The following is a 13,102-nucleotide window of genomic DNA, read 5'->3' as shown; positions in this document are numbered from 1 at the left end:
AAAGTATTTCAATATATTTCAAAATGTAATTTATTCCTGTGATGGCAAAGCTGAATTTTCAGAAGCCATTACTCCAGCTTTAAAAAAAACAACATTTCTTATTATCAATATTAAAAACAGTTGGTATGTAAAATGTAAAAACTGATAATTCTTTTTTTTGATCAAAAGAATGTTAAAAACAGAACAGCATTTATTTGAAAAGGAATAATTTTGTAACAATCTTAAAGACTTTCCTGTCACTTTTGATCAATTTACTGAATTCTTGCTTAAAAAAAATATCTTACTGATATACGTACGTATATCATATATTTGTCTGGCATTTTGAATACATTTTTAAATATACTGTATACACACCACTGTTCCAAAGTTTGGAGTCATTGGGATTTTATATATGTATAAAAAATGTATAAAGATATATAATTTAATACAAATATTTTATATATTGAATGTTACAATTTGCATAGCAAAAATTGTGGCTTGGTTGCTTGCAAACTTCTTTAATTGTTGACAGTCGAACTTTTTATTTTATTATTATTATTATTTATTATTTTGTAATAAAATAATTATTAAATCTCCGTATTTAATGTCCATCAAAGGCAATGGCAAATGTGTACATTTAAATGTCTTACCATTGTTTGTGTTTGTGTCCAGGGCTACATGGTGGAGTTAACGTCTCATCAGGGCAGTGTGGGCCGTGTTCTCAAAGCAGGAAGTGTGTTGTTGTCTGGAGGGCAGCTGACTGATGATGAAGAGAGGGAGGTGCGGGAACAGATGAATCTGCTCAACTCTCGCTGGGAACATCTGCGTGTGGCCAGTATGGAGAGACAGAGCAGGTGGTCACATGTTTGCATGATAAGCCTTTAGCCAGGAATATAAACCTGTCACTCTTTACAGAAAGACCTTTGCTATTTACAACCTTCGTATAATTGATGTTTTGGAACATTTCAAGGCTTCATAAAGTTTTGATGGACCTGCAGCACCAGCAACTGAAGCAGCTCTCTGATTGGCTGGACATAACCGAAACGCGGATTAAAAGAATGGGAGCACAGCCCTTAGGACCTGAACTTGATGACATAAAGCGTCAAATTGAAGAGCAAAAAGTATGTACTGTAAATTGTTGGTGTTTTTTGTTGGTTTTTTTTTTATAAACAAAAAAACAAGCAAGTAAAGACATAATTGTCCCTACAGCTCTTACAGGAAAATCTGGAGCTGGAGCAAGTGCGAGTGAACTCTCTGACTCACATGGTGGTGGTAGTAGATGAGAACAGTGGTGATGGCGCCACCGCAGCCTTGGAGGAAAAACTGCAGGTAAATGTTGTCATTGATTTACCCAAGCAGGACAGAGTTAGGATTAATATTCTATAATAAATCTGGCTGCAAGAGCTCCGGTGGAGGACAGTGACTGGACCTAAACCTTCAGATGACACATAGTTCATATTTGCATCTCTGTAAAACCACATATGAAAAAACGCAAGATATATATGCGCAGCTAGACACGCGTAAGTGCAGTGCAGTCTAATGTGATTATTAACAAGTAATAACAATTAGTTATCCAGTATGGTTTCGTTCACACAGCAGGGCTTCTCTGAAATTACGGTTATGCTGAAAATGTATGGGTGTGAGTTTGGTTATAGAGTACAGTTGTCAATCCTGTAAATAACCAAAATGTTTGTGAATGCAACTACATTAATTACTCAAATGCAGGACTGAAAACCGTATTCTGCAGTGTGAATGTGGCCTTTGTAACCATAACCACAGCCCTGAGGTCTGATTGGATATTTGGACTAAATAACTGTGGTATAATGTTTTGTCTTCTTGAATTGGTTTTCCATAACACCCCCATGCTACTTACACAGAATCTTGGGGAACGATGGGCAGCAATCTGCAAATGGACTGAAGAGCATTGGATCCTCCTTCAAAAGATCCTGCTGTGCTGGCAGCATTTCTCTGAGGAACAGGTACTGAATCCTTCCAGACTGTGCTGAAAGAGCTTTTACAATGCATTTAGCAGCTCTCAAAACGTCTTTTGAATCCTGCCTGTTAAATGACTATAATGAGAGCATGTCTGGGGAAACATAAAGGTTTAGAAGACCTTTTCTCAAGAGAGTCAGCGTGATAACATCACCAGTGCTCAAAAGAAACAGGAAAAGCAGCAGTGCAGAACACATCTCACAATCTTCCTTTAATCCACTGTGCTTTTTTTATAGCTGCTGTTTGATTCTTGGCTGACTCAGAAGGAGGAGTTAGTTCAGTCCATTCAAAGCAGCGGCACAAATGACCCGAATGAAGTAGCCGCCAACCTCAGGAAGCTCGCTGTAAGTGGCACACATAATCCAAACTCACTGAAGCATTAAAGTCAACCCTACTTTGCATGATTAACAATCAAGTCCTGATGGATACAATCAAGTGTTTCGATTTTTTTTTCTTGTTGAATATGCTGCATGACATGTAAAATTTTCATGAAATTTTCAGAAGTAAAATGGGTTTCAAAAGGCCGTTTCGTATTGAAATCCTTCGTAATGGGTTTGAAATAAGGCCTTTTTACTAATGCAACAATTAAAGTTAGATGTTATATAGTTGTGTTTTTCAAGGTTTTCAAGACTGACTTTAAAAGTACAGTGTACCCCAAAATTTTTATTCTGTCATCATTTACTCCCCCCTCATATCGTTCCAAACTTGTATGACTTTCTTTTTTTGGTGAAACACAAAAGAGGATATGTTGGTAACCAAATGGTTTCAGGTCCCATTTACTTCCATAGTATGGACCAAAAAATATATATATAATGGAGGTCAATGGGAAACGAAACTGTTTGGTTACCAATATTCTTCAAAATATCTTCTTTTGTGTTTCATAGAAGAATTTGGAATGACAATGATGACAGAATTTCATTTTGGGCCGGACTATACCTTTATGAATGAATTTCAGAACTTAAAGATGTCGGCTGAATTTTGTTCCTCAGATTTTAAAAGCAGACCTGGAGTTGAAAAGGCAAACCATGGACAAGCTTTGCTCCCTCGTTCAAGATCTGCTGGCCAACATTAAGAGCAAAGAGACTGCTGGGAAACTAGAGGCAAAGCTGGAGAGGTTTGCTCAGCGCTGGGACAAATTGGTACAGTCGCTTCAGCTCACCAGCACCAAGGTGGTTATACTAATGCAATTCCATTTACTGTGTCTCATCTTTTCCGCAATACTGTTCCATCTATTTCTATTTCTCTCAGAATTTGATATGGCTTCCTGCATGGCCGTGCCATCACTCAGAATAAATAAAGCACTCACTGTATCTCACTCTCTCTCTTCATATGCACACAAGAATCAGACTTCTATACATTTACACTTGCCTGTCTAACAACTTTTGTCTCTCTTAGTTTTCAACTATTGTCACCACATCCCAGTCGGAGCTCACGCATACAACCATGGCAACTGTCACCAAGGTGACCACAAACCAGAAAAAGATGGTGAAGCATACTAAGGAGGGCATGTCTACCCCTCCACCTCAGAAGAAGCGACAGATTGTTGCTGATTCAGAACTGCGGAAAAGGTGAGCTTACGTACCTCGGTTTTGTCACAGGTCACTAAATGTAGACCCATTTATGACAACCAAGCTTTGCTTTATGTTAGTTTTTTTGTGAGCTTATTTTTTTTTTATTATTAATCACATTGATAGTTCAATATGTTTTATCTAGAATAACACTATTTCAAGATTGTTGAAATAGATTGTAAAACTGATTGTTAGAAAATAACACGCTAATCAGTTTTTTTATGTTTATGCTTTAAAAGACAACATTAAAGTACACCCCCCCCCCCCCCCACCGCCCCCGTGTTGATGTATATCCAACTGAAACAGAAAGTTGTGAGGGAATATACTGAAGGGCTTGTGTATTCTTTTTAAATAGCCAATAAGATTTAATTGCATCACAGCCATGAACATGATTTGCTACCTTGTTATCTGCCGGTAAGAATTAGGGGATATTAGGGGAAGGGACATTCTCATTCTATAGCAGGGCTGTACAGTGCGACACATATGTGCGGTACAGTTTTGCATATTCATATCACAGCTGCTTAATAGTGTGAAGTGATTTCGTTGTGCTTGTTTGTGTGTGTGAGATTGATTATACTTGGTAGTTAGGGGTGTGCGATATGACGATTTTTGATCGTGGACAATTAAAATGTCTCCACGATCTGCTTTTGAAGACAGCGCACATTCTATCAGCTGCAGTTCTGGCGCCTCCCTCCGTCTCAATATAATGTACAATGCCATAAGCCACATGCATTCACATCACTGTTAGCTCAGAGTTACTCTCACGGGACACTGCACTTATGCGCAATCACAAAACTACATTATTTCCATCTGCTTTAAAGCAATACTGGTTAAACTTTTAATTCACGTGCTGTTCTGCATGCGCTTTTACTGAGCACGTACTCATGAAGCGCGCTCACACTGAGAGCCTGTCAAAAAGCACCTGATTATTGGACTAAGTTGTATTACGCGTCTGATTGATTTTGCGTCTAATACTGTGAAAAACACACAAGGTTTACATATAAACACAGTTGGTTATGTCTAAAATGAAAGTAAAAAGTTGAGAGAGAAACGTGTGCAGCTCTTAAAGGGACAGTAGTTACTAAACATGCTGCCGACTGTCATTAAAGGGATAGTTCACCCAAAAAATTAAAGGGGGTCATATGATGCGATTTCAATTTTTCCTTTCTCTTTGGAGTGTTACAAGCTCTTGGTGCATAAAGAAGATCTGTAAAGTTGCAAAGACTAAAGTCTCAAATCCAACGAGATTTTCTTTATAAAATTTAAGAGTCGGCCACACCTACCTAAAACGGCTCGTTCTAACACGCCCCCAGATATCTACCTCACTATATGGGAAGATTTGCATAACGCCGCCCAAATGTTCACTCAAAGAAAGAAGGCGGAACTTTTATTCTCACTGTAGTATTGTTGCCGCTTTCCGCCATGTCCTGCAGACACTGTGTGCTTCGTTGTGAAAGCGAAACTACTTTGTTTGGTCTTAGTTTGGTCTTCCAAAAGAGGACGATATCCGCTTCGTCATGCCTAGAGCTGATCCATGCTGGTCGCTGAGGGAATACATCAACTTAGTGCTGTGGATCGCCGGATCGGCTTTCACCATGTACGAAGCCCGGGGTCGTCACATGTGCTTGCTGCTCCTTCGTCGGATCCGCCGGCTGCGCCGTTCTCAACCCCGCCACCTCTGCTCACTCTAGCCTGGCCTCAGCTCACGCTAAGCCGGGGCTTCCGCTAGGCCGCTGTGTTTTTTTTCGTTGTGAAAGAGAAACTACTTTGTTTGGTCTTCCAAAAGAGGACACGACTACAAATCAGTGGTTAAGTTGTATTTACAAAACTGTTCCAGAACAGTTTAACCCAAATATCCAGATGTGTGCAGCACATTTTATGGAGGACTGTTTACTGATCCTGGGAGAGTGACATTAGACTAAAATGCCAGCAGTTCTGACTCACAAAAGTGCGTTTTCATTTAAAGGATTTGCCACTGATGATTCAAACGCAAGTTTTGGGCAGTGTGGAGTAGCACTTGTTGTTTGTCATTTCTCTGATCACAAATGCAGACAGGGTTTTATGTTTACGTGGCATGATGCAATGCAAGGTCCACACTGACTTTTACAGTAGGAAAAAAATACCACGGAAGTCACTGTGGACCAGCAACTGCTTGGTTGCCCACTTTTATTTTAAACAGATGAAATAAACTAATTCAGGTATAAAACAACTTGAGTAAATGATGGTATAAAAATGAAACACTATGACAGAATTGAAAGACAGATGACAGAATTTACAGTTTTGGTGAACATTAGCATTAACTTTTAATGTTAATAAAACAACAAAACAGAAAAAATCTGCTCACTGCTCTTGACTGATGAACTTATCATCAGTCAGTTGCTTTTAAACAAGTATAATTGATTAATATAGTGTATATAGTGTTTTATTTTAATATTTGTTCATTCAATTTTTTGAATGCTACTGCTAAATGCTGTACCTGAAAAATAAAGCACTATTTGTTTTATTTGTATATTATGTGTACTTGTAATGTATATCTTTGTTCTTATTTTGTAATAACAAAGATAAAATAATGATAAAAAAACATTTTTTCTCAGCCAATGTAAGTCTATGGGACATTTTTTATTTTTAATAATTAATTAGGAAAACTGTAAGTCTGATCAGTCTGAAAAGATACAGCAACAAACTAGACATCAGGGCCCAGGTCTCATGCCGAGTTTGGGGCTTGTGGCTTTATAGGAAAATACAGAAAATTTAGTCTCAGAAGAAAAAAAGTTTAAATAGCGTAACAATATGTTGGCTTGACAAAGCCAAAGCGGGCTCGGTGAATGGAGTTTAACACAAATAACATAAAACAGAAGAGCGCCCTCAAGTGACCAGTCCAGGTCACCACAACAAAACACTGTGACACAATGTTACTTCTAAATACTGTACCTGAAAAATTAAGCACTGTTTGTTTTATTTGTATATTATGTGTATTTGTAATGTATATCATTGTTCGTATTTTCTAATAACAAAGATAAAATAATGACAAAGATTTTTATCTTTGCTCACTTTGGCCTAAATGTCTGCCATTCTTTTTTATTTTATATTTTTTTAAGGTGTAAGAGGTGTTATGTTTCTGCACTCTTCCATTTTTAGCAAATTAAGAAAACTTTATCTAAAAACAATTTTTATGATGATTTGTATTTTTTGTGCTCTGTATGGAACATCAGTGCCTGTTTAAGTGATGAACTCCATTACTTGTGTTTGTTTTCAGACATGATAACAGACGTTTTATACTTGTGCTACAACTGTTTGGCCTGTGCTACAAAACTTTCAACCTCTGTAGCACCAGTGCTATGTGAAAACAAAAGTTAACGTACAGCTCTGTATAGAGTATTTAATTGGACATAATGAGTGAGTTTGTTTAGTATGAATCATTAATTTATGCATTTTTATCCCTGCAAAAATGTAATGTATATATTTGCTAAAAGTTAATTTGATCAAATTTTAAAAGCACAATAGCTAGTATATAGATCTCCAATTTTAAAGAAACACATTTCAAAATAATAAATATTTATCCATCTATCCATCCATTTTCCAAACCGCTTGTCCTGCATAGGGTTGTGGAATAAACATCTAGACATTTTTAAATGTTGAATTTATGTAATACTTTAAGTAATAATTTTATAGGACTAGATTTAGGGTTCAATAATAGCTAAAATAATCAAACTTACAAACAGGTCTTACTGCATATGTTTATTGACATAAACAGTGTTTTAAAGCATGATTTGCACAACGCAATCTATTGATCGCTTTGTAATATGAGTGAAGAATGTCTGATACTAGACAACAAATTATATCACTTTCAAGTTCATTTATCTAAAAAATATGATGAAGATAGGTTCTCTGAAAACAAGTCCTAATATCTGTAGGGGAAATTATCGTTTTTTTTTTTATTCTTTACTTCTTAAAGGGGAATTTATGTTGTGTTAAGATTTTTACATATTTTTGCTATAAAATGAGATACTGATGAGGAATTTTTTTTTTTTTGTGCTAAAAAAATGCTAATCAATGCCTAAGTCTCAACAATATTCAAGTGACTAACAAACAAACAAGAATAACTAATTTGTTTTGCTGTTTTCTCATCAATTTCCCTGCAGATTTGATGTGGACTTCACTGAAATTCACAGTTTTATGACCCGGTCAGAGGCTGTTTTGCAAAATCCAGAGTTCTCAATCTCCCGTAAGGAGGGCAGTGTGGCAGAACTGTATGAGAAAGTGCTGGTAGGGCTACATTAGCATGTTCTGTAGTGATTTACCTGATTCATACAACAAATGAATGTGTAGTGAAAATATATTAGATTGCAAAATGTATTATATTACATTAGAAAGTAGAAATATAATGTTTTAATATATGTATTTATTATTATATAATATTATACAGTATTTCTAATATGTGTTATACTGTATATCAGAAATATATTTAAATTGTTATATTTAAATTATGTAAAGTGTAATAGTTATATATTAAAGTATATGTAAATGCAATTATTAAATCACGTAATGCAATACCTATTAAAAATGTTTCATTGGTGTTTACTGTGTGATTTTTTTCAACCATTTTTGAGGCAATTGACAGGGAAAAATCTGAAAAGTTCAGGAAGTTACAGGAAGCCACTCGTTCAGCCCAGGCTTTGGTGGATCAACTCACTAGCGGTAAATACATTTGAAGTGATTATTTTCATATGCATGTTAATTTCAGTTCAAATGTCTTGTAAACGCCCCTTGATTTTCAATCAGTCTTGCATAATTCAAAACTTGCCCTTGTTGTCTTGTAAAAAACACACGAATATCCCCCATCTTATTTGGAGCATACTAATCTGCATTTTGCTGCTAATTAAAGTAATAGAATCCTGCATAATGTCATCTTTATTAATAATAGATAGAGATGTACATCGATGAGACGTTTCCCAGCTATTTTGAAAGTCTAAAGCCTTTGCCGGCTTAATTGCCTCAGCAAATGCTGTTTCAATATGCATGAGTCTCATTTGTCCTAATGGATCTTTCTCTAAAGATGGTCAGAATTCCGAGGACATCCAGCAAGCAGCTCAGCAGTTACGTGCTCGATGGGTTGACTTCTGCGCTCTCCTGGCCGAAAGGCTGGCGTGGTTGGCCTACCAGACCAAAGTCCTGGCCTTCTACAATCTCTTCCAGCAACTTGAGCAAGCTGTGGTGGTTGCCGAGAACTGGCTCAAGGTGCAGTCGCCGCCCGCATGCGAGCCGGAGCCTCTGAGGATTCAGCTTGAGCGCTGCAGGGTAACCACCAGTGTCTGTCCTCGTGCATGGGGTCTTGTTCCTTTGTAGATTTGTGTTTCAATGTATGTCTGTTCTGTGTCCATATACAGGGCAAAGTCATTCTTTTCCTCTGTCTGGCCAGGTAATAATGCCCTTTACCCACTGCATGTGTTCATCTGATCTCAGGCAAAAAAAAACAAAAAAACATAGGATGCATTTATGCAGGACATTTTATCATGTCCGACAAAAGACAAATAACCTTCAATTTTTTTTCTTGATCTTTTGAGATAAAAGAGCTTGATTTACTTGGAAAACATACTATAACTTTCAGAACTTCCTCCACAATTATGTCTGCATGTCCTTCCAAAGGTTCCCAAAATTAGAAATGAACAGCTGGTTATTTTTTTAGTATATTTTTAACAAGGTCCCTGAAGTTTAGATTGGCACAAGAAAAATAATATTAAAAAAAATAAATTAATAAAAAAAATGACCCAATTTATGGGATGGTTCACCCAAAAATGAACCAGAAAATTTACTCTTCAAATGTACTTAGATTTGGAGATATTTAACATTATATCACTTGCTCACCAATGGATCCTCTGCAGTGAATGGGTACCGTCAGAATGAGAGTCCACACAGCTGGTAAAAACTTCACAATAATCCACAAATAATCCACACAACTCCAGTCCAGCAGTTAACATCTTGTGAGGTTAAAAACGTTGCATGTTTGTAGGAAACAAATCTATTATTAAGGCGTTGTAACTTTAAACCGTCACTTCTGGCCAAAATACATAATCCATAATCAATAATAATGCTTCCTCCAGTCAAAAAGTGCATCTCCTGCTCTCATTTTCACTTTTAACCTGTGCTTGATCTGTGCATATCTCTCTCCTGATTCAGACAAGGTGACATTTTGGTAGAGGCAATATTATGGATAGTGAACTTGTGTTTTAGCTGTAAGCAATGGTTTGTTAATAACACCGTAATAATGGATTTGTTTCTTACAAACACATAGCTTTTTCACTTCAAAAGACATTAACTGATGGTTTGGAGTCGTGTGGATTACTTGTGGATTATTGTGATGTTTAGATCAGCTGTTTGGACTCTCATTCTGACGGTACCCAGTCACTGCAGAGGATCCATTGGTGAGTACATTAAAACATTGTACATGAGTACATTTTCAGCAAAATTTATTTTTTGGGTGAAAATAATATTAACTACATTTTAACAAATAAATATTATATTTTCTAATATAGTTGTCTCTTTTCTTTTTGCTTTACATTTTACAGGTTTACAAAACAGAATGCAATAATTCTATCTTTCATGTCAAAAGATCAAGGAAAATCAATTTCTCATAAAACAACCCCTTTGACGGGGACTCTGGCTGGCAGTTAGATTTTTATGTAATTTAGCTATGATGGTGGTACTTATATTGGATGATTTAATTGAAAAAGGAACACATTTCCACTGTCTGATGGATGTGGACTATGTTCAGTGGGGTAGACGTGGCCTGTTAGATTAATGAATATGATATAACAAGCAGAGAGACAAGTTGTGTGATTAAAAAAGTTTTGAGTGATCAAGGCTCTGCAGGTTTAAAGTCTCTCTTTGTTCATCTGTTCTTACCTCTTTCATCCTTGAGTATATCTGTACCTGACAGCTTCCTATATGAGTCTTTCTTGCTTCTGTCTCTTTGCCAGATCCTTGTTTCTGTAATGTCTTTCAGAAGAGACATGTCTCCCTAAAGACCTTGAGTGTCTGTGATCGTTTTATCATTTGATGAGATTAAACCATTCCTTATTTTACTGTGCCCCAGGTTTAATCATTTGCTATTTCACACACGCATATATAAAGACGCTAAACCTCCATATACCTATATAAGCATAAACATATTAATGAATTAGTTATCAATAAAAAAAATAAAACATCAATGTATATCAATATTTGCAGAGAAAATAGTAATTATGATATAAAATATACATATATATATATGATATATTTTCTCTGCAAATGTAGTTATATACAACAATCAAAAAATCTCTCTCCCTCTTTCTCAATTATATATTAAAAAAGTTTTGTTATTTCATGTTCACGTAACTGAGAATTTCAAATGGCAGCAGACAGCAATAATGTTATTTGTATAAGTTACAACGTTACTATTTTTATTGGATCAATAAAAATACATTTTTATTACAGTTATTTTATTGCCAATTGGAATTTATATACACCATATCATAAATAAGCTCTATAAAGCTCTTTATTAAAGGACAGAAGGTGCAATGAAAGAGTTGTGGAAAGTAAACTCAAAGCTAAAGATGGGATTTAATGAAGTTTTTATTGAATTTGTGAAGTCTGTAAAAACATTTGCCTCGCAACAAAACAATATTTGTTGCATTTGAATCAATATAGACATTTTGAAGTTATGAGTCAGGTTATAAGTGCTAAATATTCATGTTTATTCCCACTCCAGGTGACGAGGGTGGACAGCAAAAAAGATGGGGCCATTTTCCTGCCAGTATTTGTGCTATTATGCGACTTAGCTTGAATCGTTACAAGACCAATTCTTTATTATCTTTCACAGGATGAGATTGCTCGCCTCTCCATTCTCCAGCCACAAGTGGACAAGCTGCATGAACAACTTCAGGAGCTGCAGCAGAAAGAAGAGACGCCTGTTCTCTTTGATGCTGACATCTCTGCCTTCCAAGAGCACTACCACCATGTCCTCGAGGACCTGAGGGCCAGGGAAAGACAGCTTGTCTTGGGTGAGGGATGTCTAGCGCTATGCTATTTGGGTTAACGTTGAGGGAGTTTAAAAGTGGATCACTCACATACTGTACTATGACAGCACTTGTACATAGGATTCAGACTGCAGTGTGGTCTGGTTTGATCACGGTAGCCTCTGAGCTGGCAGCATTTTCATAAATCTTTCAAATCAACGGGCATCTCTCTCCTGTTATGCTACACAAGTGTTTATTAACTAATTCTTAAAACATAAACTATACTAATACCAATGTGTATCCACCATATTTTCTTTATTCATATTTTCTGTTCTATGCTGTTTGTGTTGGAAAATCATCAGAATTATGTGATTGCAAACGGAGCTGACAGTAATTCACTATGAATAGTAGCTGAAACATTATTTAATAATTATTAAATTGTGATTGGTAATTAATTAATCAATAATTTTAATTAAAAAGTAACATTTATTCAATAGTGAATTATTTGTGAAAAACAAACATAGGGAGTGGGGCATTTGTTGAGCTTTGTGAATGATGGGCATTTGAGTTCTGTGGAAAGCTGCAGGACTGCTAGCAGGTGTTGTAGGAGATTGTGTTCAGACATGTTTTCTTTTCTTTTCTCTCCTGTTAGTCCAGTCTAGTCTTCCACCAGCACGTTATAAGGATGTGATGGCAGCGCTGCTGGCCTGGCTGCAGCAGTGTGAGAATAAACTAGCCATCCCCTCCACAGCAGTGACTGAGTACCCTGTCATGGAGCAGAGGCTCAAAGACATCAAGGTATGGGATTTTAAAGGGATAACAAGAAACCCTTGTTATTATCGAAACCCTTAAGTGAACTGCAGCCAGGAACTTATTGCTTGTGCTCGTGTAACATACAAGAGACCGGACGCAATTCATGGGCCTGATATACTCTCTGCAAAGTTATTTTTTGTTCTTTGCTTAAAAGTCAAAAGAAGTTGGAAATACCTTTACAGCAATACTGTTAATGAACAGCCAGACACTGTCCACGCTGATGTGAGCCACATTTAGTTTAATATGTAAATATGTGCTGCACACTTTCCTAGGACAACTTGGGAAGATGGGGAAGGTCTAATTTTTTTTAAGTTTTGTTACAAGTTGCTCACACCTTGGCAATAAAAAAGTGATTAACACATGAACATTCTTACATGCAGTCCCTTTAACACAGTGACCAAAAAGCTTCAAACTCATTTTAAAAGCTTTGTATAGCTCTATGTAGTGGTGCAAAACAAACTGTCACCTTGGAATTATAAGGTTCCATCTGCATTCTGAGCAGTTTCGAGATATTGAGCTTCAAAGTTTTTGCATTCCATATAGTGATATGGAGAAAAAGTTTCTTTCATACATCAGTCCCAAAATGTATGCTACTTAAAAAAACCCATCACATGATGTAAATAAGTTGTGACAGAATAAGAATACGGCAGATAGAACCTTATAATTGTTGACGATATATATATATATATATATATACAATTTTATATAATATACATATAATATGTGACCCTGGACCACAAAATCAGTCTTAAGTGT

At 36.3% G+C, this 13,102-nt stretch overlaps 1 protein-coding gene across 1 annotated transcript in view; it reads left to right on the top strand.

Annotated features, from left to right (window-relative positions):
• LOC107586867 (dystrophin-like) overlaps positions 1–13,102 on the top strand; it is a 115,680-nt gene that overhangs the window by 26,494 nt on the left and 76,084 nt on the right. The window contains exons 11-22 of the mRNA XM_016274418.1: positions 652–833; positions 950–1,100; positions 1,189–1,308; positions 1,857–1,958; positions 2,208–2,315; positions 2,961–3,140; positions 3,367–3,539; positions 7,682–7,805; positions 8,150–8,237; positions 8,596–8,837; positions 11,398–11,578; positions 12,186–12,331. Of these exons, the coding sequence (XP_016129904.1) occupies positions 652–833; positions 950–1,100; positions 1,189–1,308; positions 1,857–1,958; positions 2,208–2,315; positions 2,961–3,140; positions 3,367–3,539; positions 7,682–7,805; positions 8,150–8,237; positions 8,596–8,837; positions 11,398–11,578; positions 12,186–12,331 (1,797 nt within the window). The remainder of the gene's footprint in view (positions 1–651; positions 834–949; positions 1,101–1,188; positions 1,309–1,856; positions 1,959–2,207; positions 2,316–2,960; positions 3,141–3,366; positions 3,540–7,681; positions 7,806–8,149; positions 8,238–8,595; positions 8,838–11,397; positions 11,579–12,185; positions 12,332–13,102) is intronic.

This window comes from Sinocyclocheilus grahami, unplaced genomic scaffold (assembly GCF_001515645.1).
Source record: "Sinocyclocheilus grahami isolate Dianchi unplaced genomic scaffold, SAMN03320097.WGS_v1.1 scaffold86.1, whole genome shotgun sequence".
NCBI classification, from domain to species: domain Eukaryota; kingdom Metazoa; phylum Chordata; class Actinopteri; order Cypriniformes; family Cyprinidae; genus Sinocyclocheilus; species Sinocyclocheilus grahami.
This window is presented reverse-complemented; position numbering and strand designations above follow the sequence as displayed.